The sequence below is a fragment of the Paramisgurnus dabryanus genome, chromosome 18, assembly GCF_030506205.2.
Source record: "Paramisgurnus dabryanus chromosome 18, PD_genome_1.1, whole genome shotgun sequence".
NCBI classification, from domain to species: domain Eukaryota; kingdom Metazoa; phylum Chordata; class Actinopteri; order Cypriniformes; family Cobitidae; genus Paramisgurnus; species Paramisgurnus dabryanus.
In genome coordinates, this window is record NC_133354.1 from 32,137,516 (window position 1) to 32,148,876 (window position 11,361).

General features: G+C 36.3%; 1 protein-coding gene across 1 annotated transcript; it reads right to left on the minus strand.

Moving 5' to 3' along the window:
* Window positions 1-752: 752 nt before the first annotated feature.
* Window positions 753-11,198, minus strand: sar1b (secretion associated, Ras related GTPase 1B). Its single transcript, XM_065287661.2, has 7 exons — window positions 11,036-11,198; window positions 9,632-9,707; window positions 4,746-4,865; window positions 2,830-2,895; window positions 2,643-2,746; window positions 2,421-2,552; window positions 753-2,228 (listed from the first exon to the last, which is right to left on the minus strand). Exons 2-7 carry the CDS (start codon window positions 9,687-9,689, stop codon window positions 2,112-2,114), a joined length of 597 nt encoding a protein of 198 aa, XP_065143733.1. The 5' UTR covers window positions 9,690-9,707; window positions 11,036-11,198; the 3' UTR covers window positions 753-2,111.
* Between the last annotated feature and the right edge of the window lie 163 nt (window positions 11,199-11,361).

Sequence of the window (11,361 nt, forward strand, 5' to 3'; positions counted from 1 at the left end):
TACTTCCTGTCTCCTGAAATACCCATGCGTGGGCGTACAATAAGAATGTTATTGGTCGAGCCTGGTCGAGTTCGAAAAAATAAAATGGCGGCCAAGGTAGCGAAGTCAGTGTAGCTGATACAGTATACCGTAATGAAACTGTTATAGTTTCTGAGATGATTATCATACCGTGAAAATCTCATACCGTTACAACCCTACTGCAGTGCCGAGAGAAGTGACTTGCCTGAAGTCTGTGTTATTTCCAACGTTAAATGTGTTCTCAGTTTGTCATACCACAGAAAAATGTGTAATTAGCCACCCAGTAAAATGTGAATGATGAAAACTTTAAGTTTAAAAATAAAGTTATCAAATCCTGAAAAAAATAAGCAGGATTATCTGCTCTTGAAATGCTGGGGATGTCCACTGTCAGAAAAAAGCTGCCATCTCTTTTAACTTTCAAATACAGTTACAACCTGAATGAAAGTTTGTAAAATCTTCTGTACTCAGAAATGGAGAAAAACAGCTAACAGTGTAACTCCACAATTCAGCACTACATAGTTCACTGTCTTTGTAACCTGTTTCAGCAATACACTTAAAATTTTAAGTGTGTTTACAAACAATTCTCTGAAATGACTTTACACTGACTTCAAGAAGGACCTTCGTATGAAATTCAGTTGCTCCAAGTGAAAATTATTTCCAGAGCTTAATCTTAGTGGTGGTTTCACAATCTAATTTTGCACATTTTAATACAAATGACTTGACTATGACACCAGTGGTTTGAAGGATTTATAGACATTCAGTATATAACTGACCCAGCCTACGCATTATACCTTTACAGACATTGTTCGAAATAAAACAATCGATCTGTTTCACATTGTATAAAGTTCTGAGCTGATCATGGTTTGTTTTCATTGCAAACATTTATTAAAATTTATGATGCAACAACGGTATCTCTCATAAATGCATGGAACAGCTCATGGAATGACAGATGAAACATTGAGAAAAAGTACAGAAAAATAAAATGCGTGTGATGTATGTGCCATTCCACTGCAACGCGATAGAAAAGGATCAAAACTCCACCCTTTGTTTTTCACCTGGTTCTGAATGTTTTTACACTTAACATGTTGTGTTTATTAAAAAAAAATCTAATAAAACAAATTATGAAACAAGGCATGCATAATATTTTAATCCACAATGAAATTAAAAACCATATAGGACATCTTTAAAAATAAACTCATGTATGGCATTTATATAAATTACACATGGTCCGTTTTATTGGTTACTTTCTGTGCGTTGAGTATTTCTCTCCAATGCTCATTCTTGATCAAGGCAGGCTGTTATCCAGCTATAGTAGAACTGCTTACATCATCAAGATATATTTTGCATTAACTAGATTTTCCACTCCTTGCTATTGTTATTATTGGTTAGCAGTTAAATGTAATAATCTATAGGTATTTGTGTAAATGGTGTGCTGCCCCCTTGCTCAGAGAACTATGAGACACCTGTGGTTACAGTAAAGATAATCTTCCATAACGTTGCTGTTTATTGACATGTGTATCTTAAATTCCAAGCCATAATTAAAAAGAAAACGATTGGTCAATCCATTTCAAGAGGCTTTGAGTTTCTGAATGTGGCAGTACATTTAAGTTCTCGAAACAAAAACAGATATGCAATTCAGCATGACCACATCAATAGACTCTTGGCACAGACAGTCACAACTTCATCCTTAAGCCTGAGGACTGTGGCCACATATGACAGTGAAGCACTTCCTTTTTGAAGTTTATATTGGGATTTTGATGCACTTCTATTAAATCTTTCTGAACTGGGCTTGCCGGTACACATGTAGCATTATCATTTACAATAGCTGCATTATTTTTACAGCTCTAGGGGTGAGAACAGAAATGGATAAATGACATAAAAAACACCAAATTACAAAGAAAGTAGATGTTAATGCAAAGATTTCATTGTTTTGGATTTATCAGATTTTCAGAATCGCTGATAGTTTGTTACTTTCATAAGAAATAACGCGAGAAAACGGTTGATCAACTTGGACCCATGAACAATAACAGTCCATTGGAGTTTTTCTGAGAGTGAAGGCAGGCTGTATGTGGTGCTATTCGATGGCTCGTTTTCTAGTCAATGTATTGCGAGAGCCAGCGGAAACCTTCGCCATAGCCTTGTCTCTTCAGCACGCTGCACATGAACACCTCCAGTGGTCTTGTGTTCAGCTCTTTGAGAGGAACGTTGCCCTAAAGAGACAGACAAAATACATTCATGTAAGAAATAATGGCGTCATCGCATGATCTGTCAGATTTCTGCAATATATTTTGTAGAGCTTTAAAACATTGTTACTTCCAAAAATGTAAGATTTAATTGAAATTGTCTCTCTCATTCTTTCTCTCATTCTTACTGTCCATACTTTTAAAGTGCTGACATCCTACCTTGCCTGTTGTCTGACCATACAGTCCAAAGATCTCACGTAGTTTCTCCTCACTAATGGCTTCTGGTTTATCAATCTTGTTGCCGAGAATTAAGATTGGCACATTTCCAATGGTTTCATCTGTCATGAGTGCCTGTTATTCATGAAAGAAAAACCACCATGAGATGCCACCTCATTCTGCAAACATGCCATGAGAGTTCTGAGTATTTCAAGAAAGGCTTACGTCAAGTTCTGTTTTGGATTCGGCCAGCCTGTTGTGATCTATGCAGTCAACAAGGAAGACGATGCCATTAATGGCTGGGAGGTAGTTCTTCCATACTCGTCGAGCTGTTAACAACAATACAACCAAACAGTAAGCACAAGGCCAATCTCATTAAGACAGATGCTAAGGTGTTTATTCATCTACTTACCCTGAGCATGGCCACCCAGGTCAAAGGTGGTGAAGGTCATGCCAGCAATCGTCAGCTCTTCGGAGGCTGTAAAGGGAAATAGACAAACGATTGAATCAAGGACTGTGGCCTGATGCACAAAGTGAGCTGAACAAACACATTTTTTTACTTGATAAAACCTGACGAATCCAACTTGGGTTAATTTGACTTAATCTCTCTGATGCTGCTGTTAATCAGGTTTCATTTCATGGCAAATTAAAGACGGGCCTGGACATGTGCTGGTTTAAGCAGGGGAACCTTCCGTGCCATGCATGACTTCAAACCATGACGTCTAGTGTATTACCAACACAATCTGATAAATCCAAAACAATGAAATCTTTGCATTAACATCTACTTTCTTTGTAATTTGGTGTTTTTTATGTCATTTATCCATTTCTGTTCTCACCCCTAGAGCTGTAAAAATAATGCAGCTATTGTAAATGATAATGCTACATGTGTCCAAACATGTGTCCAGATAAGACAGGTGTTCAAATACTTATTTGCAGCTGTATCATACAAATAAAGAGTTAAAAAAAAATCATACATTGTGATTTCTGGATTTTTTTTGATTATGTCTCTCACAGTGGACATGTACCTACGATAACAATTTCAGACCCCTCCATGATTTCGAAGTGTGAGAACTTGCAAAATAGCAGGCTGTTTAAATACTTATTTTTTAGTAAATTGTGTGAAAAATACTGGGTTTTTTACACACGAAACATGAACATTAAACCCACATTAAAGTCGCCATGAAACGGAAGTACTGAGAGGAGGAGATTTGGGTTTTTGATTACGGATTATATTGACCTAGGAGCAACCAACAAGCCTTGCCATGACAATTGGACAGGTCAAAACCCCTCAGATACATTTGTTAGAACCAAATGCCCATTTCTTTTGCATCAAACATGCGATTATGAGAAAGTGACAAGCTTGTCAAGTATGCAACGCATCTGAGCTCTGCATTTAACCCATCCTAGTTAGTAGTGAACACACATACTGCAAGTCCTGAACACACACATGGAGCAGTGGGCAGCTATACCAGCACCCCCGGGATCAATTAGGGCAGGGGTGTCCAAAGTCGGTCCTGGAGGGCCGGCGTCCTGCAGAGTTTAGCTAAAACTTCCCTCACCACACCTGCCTCAAAGTATCTAGTCTGCCTAGTAAGACCTTGATTAGCTGGATCAGGTGTGTTTGATTAGGGTTGGAATAAAACTCTGCAGAGACACCGGCCCTCCAGGAGCAGGATTGGACATCCCTGAATTAGGGTAAGGTGCCTTGCTAAAGGGCACCACAGTTAAAACCCTCTGGCCACGTGCATCAAACCGGCAAGTAGTTACAAGCCCGATGCTCTAACCACTAGGCTACAATTGCCCCGAACTGATTGTTTGCATACATTCTGATCTACCCAGAGCAAAATATGTGGCCTTGTTAGGAGATGATCAATGGTTGCACCTGTTGCGACTGATCATAATTTTTTTGGCTCATACAAAACACACGTTCAACACACCAAGACAACTGAGCATTTTAAGAACCCATTGGTTAAAATAACATTAACTTACGATACAGAATCGACTTTAATATCAGTGTGCAATGTTTGGCAGTAGGAACTGAATCTATAATAAACCTGTATTCAAATATTAAAACCTTTATTCATCATTTTTATTAAATAAATAATAATAGTGAAATCGGAAGTGTAATTCACCTTTACTTTGATAAATTTTATGTAGTGGCCTAATACTACAATAATTTAAATTCATTGTTTCCTCATTAATCTACACTCAATTTCCCATAATGACCAAGTGAAAACTAACTTTTACAAATTTTTTGTACATGTATAAAAACGAATCTATGAAATAGCCATAATGTATGATTGTTAGTGTGGTCCAATATATACTTACTTGGGTGTAAGGTTGGCACATGCTGACCCAGTCTGTCATCTTTAAGCATATGAAGTAGGGTCGTCTTGCCAGCATTGTCCAGGCCAAGAAATACTAGTTTGCCCGACTTCTTATACAGCCCTAAAACAAGGAGAAAGAGACTTTATAGAGTCCTCAAGCCCTACATCAATATCATTTCAAAATAAATAAATAAAGGACAAAAGAAAGAAATAACGAACGAAAGAAAAAGAAAGAACGTTGACAAACAACAATGAACACAAAACCACAAGTGCAGTCTTAACAGCAGCTGCTCAGTCATAGATTTCCTATATGCTTATAAAAATAATATCTCACCTATAAACAGTTATATACTAAGTTAATGTTAATTAAAACATGCTTCAGAATTGCAGGGGTCACAAAATCGCTAGCCCGATATCCTGGGGCTATTGTGCCTTCCAGTCGGTTACCCATCGGGCTATCTTAGGGAGTAAAAATATAAATACTTTTGCACTCTCTCACAGATTTAATTGGGTAATTATGTTTTATGTAATCCAGGCTTCAAAATTGTGTTTGAATGCGTGTTCGCTTTTTAGTGTCACTTTCCATTCGCGATTGCTCAAACTGTACTGATTTGTCATAGATTTATCTGGATCTGTGGCACACAATGTCCTCCAATGTTGTCAGCAGTTTGAAAGAAAAAAATCCAAATTGTTGTTTTTGCCAGGAACACACAAAATAACAGCTCGAGTGACACCTTTTCTGCACCTGTTACACATGTATGTGCATGAGGCCATGTCCATAAATCACAGGATAAGTAAATAAAGGAATTATCCTCATGACACGCCTTGGGTAATTTTTAAATAACACCCTAATAACTGAATACAGAATTGACCAATAGCGATCCAATATTAATGTTCTTTTATTTACCATGAAAACTATACCTGTTGAAATGTAATAACTATAGTTGAAATTTAACTCACTTATTTTATTACGATTTATTTGTTTCAGTTAAAGACAGAAATACAGACATCAGATTGCCCAATGCTTGATGAAAAAGAAAACATAAGAAATACATAATCTACAGTGTGAAAAACAACCGTGTAAAAACGGAATACAGTAGCAGTAAACAGTTACTAGTTTCAATCTCTATAATTTAATTACAATTATTTCTTAAGAAAATATAAAGGCAATATTCTAATTCTTGTGAATGAATGTTAAATTCGAACTGATTTTTGACACCATTATGACTGAACTAATCTCTAAACACTGAACACAGAGAACAGGTAATAATGACATCCCAATTTGACTGAACACAAAGATGAGCCAAAGAGTAAGGACACAAAACAGAGAGAGATAAATGAATGATTGACACTGTGATAACTGAACTGAGAGGGAAGCTAATGACACCCTAATAAATATATTTTACCTAAATAAATACATGGGTGTTTTAAACAGAGGAGCAGTTCAACATCAATTAAATATTTCACATTGTGTTTTTGTATATAAAACACATTATTCTAAGAAAGAGGGGGAAGGCAAAAGTGACATATCAATACAAAAATGTTTCAGTTTGAATAAGCTACGATGAGTTTTGATCCTTTGATACATCAATCCACTGAAGATAAACAAGAAAAACAAGGTCTGCAGGAGCAGTCGAGAGGGAGTTTTGCCTCAAGAACAGAAGACAGATTCATCTGTGACGTACTGATACTGCCCAACAGCTTGATGGCACAATTTGCTAAGGCATCTGACTTGATACAGAAATCAGTCTTTTATATCATGTATATTCCTCCTACATAAAATCGACAATGCTGCAGCTCTAGGGGAAACTATAACCTGGCAATCCAAAGGGGCGAAAAAACATCAGACAGATGGATAGATAGGTTTCCATGGTAGGTGGGTACATAACACAACATGATTTTAATGAATTGGGTCACAATGACAAGAGAATTGCAGTTTGAGCGTCTGAACCTCTAAGATTTCACTAGGGCTGCAACTAACAACTCCTGCACACCAAGGGGTCAAAGTGCTGCAAACTAAGTGGTTTAAATTAGGTGCTTGAGCCAGTGGCGGAAATCCGCCAGTCCCAAGCTAAGAAACGTTAACCGTCTCTTTCTTTATTTAAAGCTCTGCTTGAATAAAGGGGTTAATTCAACAACAAAAGAATCTCGCTTATATTAAACATATGATTACTTGACTGATTATTATTGATGCGATTAGCTTCATGTACTTGTGATGCATTTTCTGACAGCGTGGACCAGTCGTCAGTCTGTCAATCATTAACCAATCTGTATTAACAGTATTTCATGCAATATTTTGCAAGTTTACATTTACGTATGTACAGTAGGCTAGTAGACCAATGTGACTTACAAGCAAGGAGTAGCCCATGTCCATAATTTGTTCCAATTCATTCCAATAAAATCCTTTCAGGTCACTTTGCAATGTCAGTCTATGTATATATGTTGTTTCAATTGATATCATTGATGCCTCAGAATTCTACAGTGATAATGTTTTACAACGTTTTGCGTCTTACCCGACTGATGACTTTACGTCCCGAATGCAGTCGCTTTGCGCATCCTCAACAAGCACGTGTATGACGAAGAACACAGAAAAGGTGGATGACATCAGTCGGGCGAGAGCGATTCGAAAGCGGACTTCCTTATGATTTCTCTAATCACTCTCGTGGTACTTTGTCGTTTCTGCAGCGCCTAATGAACTCAAACAAACCTTATGTCTGGGATTGATGTTGGACGACAGCGAAGCGTGCTTCTACAAACAATGTGCGCATACCCCCATCAGTGCAAAAATAAAACTTATTGGATTTACGTGATTTAGACAAGTCATCCCACCAAGGTCAGAAAATACAGAAATCCGTATTTATATAGAAAAATCACATCCCTGAACTACTCATGTAACAGTCTTAATAGGGAAAACATGGAAGTATTTAGTGGCTTCTAAATTCATCACTGTTTGGATCCTAAGGAATGAATGGGACAAGGCTAAATGCTAACACATTCACCACGTGCTGTACAAAGATTAAGTCCACACATTGAACATGGGTATGTATTCATTTGTCTAAGTTGAGGTAAGAACATAGTAAAATATTGAAAAACTATGGTGTTTTCCTTTAAGTGAATGTTTGACTAAAGGGCACCTCTTCACGTTTTTACATTTCCTGTGGTGTGTTAGTACAAGTTAACAATATGCAAAAAGTACATACCCCAAAGTCAATTTTGACACCAAAGTTATCGTCTCCAACATAAATCTATTTTCTTGGACTACAACAAACACTCGACAACAGTTTACTTTCTGGCATTAGAGATGTAGACAAGATCGACATTAACTTACAGCCTGTAAGTTAACTCTTGTTAGCATTGCATTGTGAGCAAAAATTACAAACATGGTAAAGAACATCACATTTCTGGCTGGCTTCAGAGGTATTCAGGCCAATCACAACGTATGGATTAGCTGGCCAATAAGGGACACATCTCTTTTCAAATCGATGAGTTTTGTACAAAATCAGTTTTCTTCAGGAAGAGTGCGAAATCTGGAGCTACAAAAATGTGGAAAATAATGTGTTTTCTGAACCAAACCACGTAAACACATCGTATTATAGCAAATACACAAAATAACTTTGTTGTTTTTTGAGCAATGAAATGGGTGCCCTTTAACTGTTGAGGAAAAATATTTGATGTGTAACATTATACTAGATCCTTGCATTACAAGAGATCTTAAAGCTGTCTGTCTCAATGTCAATAAACAAGTTTAACGTATACTGATATGGTTTTATTTTTGTGCGTGCCAAATCTATTAGTTTTACAAGTAATTTAAAGATAAGGATGTGGTAATTTGTATGTTAATCTTGGATATTTTTCTCAAAATTAACTTTGCGGACTCTGTCAACTTCAAACAGGTGTAGTACTGTAATGGTTTGTCAGATTCTAACAAATCATGCATTGTTTTAACTTTTTTAATAGAGAATGTCAAAATATAAAGAGCTCATGTTTGAAAATTTGGTCATTTCAACTCAATTTGCCATTATGGATCACAAATGATGCAGCAGCAAACAGAAATGGAGAAAGAAAAGGGTATTTTTCAAAAGGCAAATTCATATATAAAACAATGGCTGATGGTTCTGTCGAAAATGTAAACAGGCTGGTGTAAACATACATTTCCATAAAGCATCTAATATTTGTCCACACCCATGTTGATTAGAGTATTAAAAAACTTTAAAAGTGTTAAATTAGGGTAAATTCAATCATGCAATTAATCTAGATTAAATATTTTAATTGATTGGAAGCACTAAAATATATACACACAAAAACATACATACATATACAGTACTGTGCAAAAGTCTTAGGCCACCATTAGATTTGTTGTTTTTGCAAAGGTATAGTGATCATATATAATTATTTCCTCAGTATGTTTATCAGAATACAACCAGGAAATGTGTATGTAGTATAAAAAACTGTATAAAAGTATAAGTTGAAGGGTCAGGTATTAAACTCCCCTTCCACTTCAGCAATAACAGGCAACTGCAGGATCTCCTTAACCGATATGAAATTAAATCCTAATTTCTCATTCGAATCAAATTACTTTAGTCTACTCAAAAAGCTCAAGATGTGTTTAGTGCCAAGAGAGGTCACACTAAATACTGACTGATGCCTGAAGACGACATTTATTTTTTTATTTTTTTGTACATATTTCCAGTATTTTCTGTTTGTATCTTAATTAAAAGAGTGAAAAAGTAATATGGATTGACTTTAAAACAACAAAGCTGTTGCACAGTATTGTACATAGTACATACATGCCTATATTAATATTCAGACAACACTTCATCCAAAGTGACTTACAAAAGCAAGGACAAAACAAACAAGGTTAACAATGGCAAAAACAGAAAAACTTACTTAGGAAATGTAGAACGCTACTGAAACCACTATAAACCCAATCAAATATGAAGGACATATCCAGGCCGTCAGAATTCTGAAAGGAAATTAATAAAAAAATGTTTAAGAAAACCATGTGACACTGACCAAATTACAATTAACCAATAAAAACATTATAAGTACCAGACAAAGAAAAAGTGTTATAGAGCAAAAGCTGTTTAAACATCAAAAGAGCTCATTTAACATATCCGCAAGTCCTCAAATAAATAGTAATTAAAGGGATAGTTCCCCCAAAAATGAAAATTCTGTCATTATTTATGGTGAGTAAATTATGTTGTTACAAACCTGCATAAATTGTCTGTGTCACGCACACACACAGGCATGGTAGAAAAGCTTTGTTGCTCATTTAAGATAAGGTTCAAAAACAGGTATGAATAATGCCGAACAAAACTGATTCCCCTGGTGATAAGCCTGATGTAAAACTCTTAAAAGCATATGTCATAGGCTCCACATGGGCTTCAGGTTCAGTGTTTGACTTAATGTCAGTAGATATAACAGAATCTGTGTGACATGATGCAGCTCAAAAAATTACACAAGCTGTCATTAGTGGACTAAAGAACAGCAGTAGTAAAGGTGAAGGACACATGTTGACAGATGAGATACACGTCAGCACGTCACCGCCTCTGATCTGTGGACCTGACACTGTCTGTCTCTAACCCACAAACAGAGGAGTGCTTTCTAAACTACAAATACATTCACTAACAGAAACAAACACAAAAATACAGTACCAACACAAAGTAAATACAGCTTATTTATAATATATCGTGTATAGATACCAAAACTGAATCCCACTGCGAGATTACGAATTCTGCCACTCATAGTAGTTTGCTTTAATATTCTCTCATTAGACGAAGTTAGATCATCTAAAAACACATTGCGTAGAAATGACAATAACCAAAAAATATGAGTTACTTGAAAAATAAAGAGAGGATAATTCAACGATTAACAATTGAATATAATAATTAACGAGTAACGATACGTGGGCTTATCTGATCTGGTGTTAATTTTAGAGTAATGTCATTTGTAAGAATGATCTTAATAATTGTATGCATGTGCAAGTTGTGTACGTACGTGTCATTGCTGATGATGCTGATCTAGCAGCGCTACAAAGCTAAAGCCACGTAAACATCAAATAGCCAATAAATCACATCTGTCAGTTCTCATAGGAGTGTGATAGTGGTTATTGAATATAGAATACACCTAGCATCAGTCTGATTTGTGTTAACTTAATAGATTTCACTGTCACACAACTGTATGCGGCTAAATTCTAACATTAGCTTTAGCATGAGCGCCCGGCAGAGGCGAAACGTCACACATCGAGGAGAAAAACACAAAATAAAACATGTTCATTAACATTAAACATACCTCGAATGTATCAACAGATGGGTGGATGTCTTTTCTCTGTTGCTGAATGATTGAGTATTAAAGAAAAGTTGGGTGAAGATACTCTCAGCTCACAGCCACGACACACAGCAATGGCTCCAGTTCCGCTGCGTGTCACACTCTAAACTGTCCGGCACTCAAACAAGCTACACAAACAACGATGACAGCACAAGACCTATTTGATATAAATGCGTTTACAAGGCTTAGTCTATGCCTGATGATACAGAGAATTAACAACAGTTTATTTTAGCTATGACATTTCAGGCTATTTTACTTATGCAAATAACTTAGTATAATAAAGAGAGTAA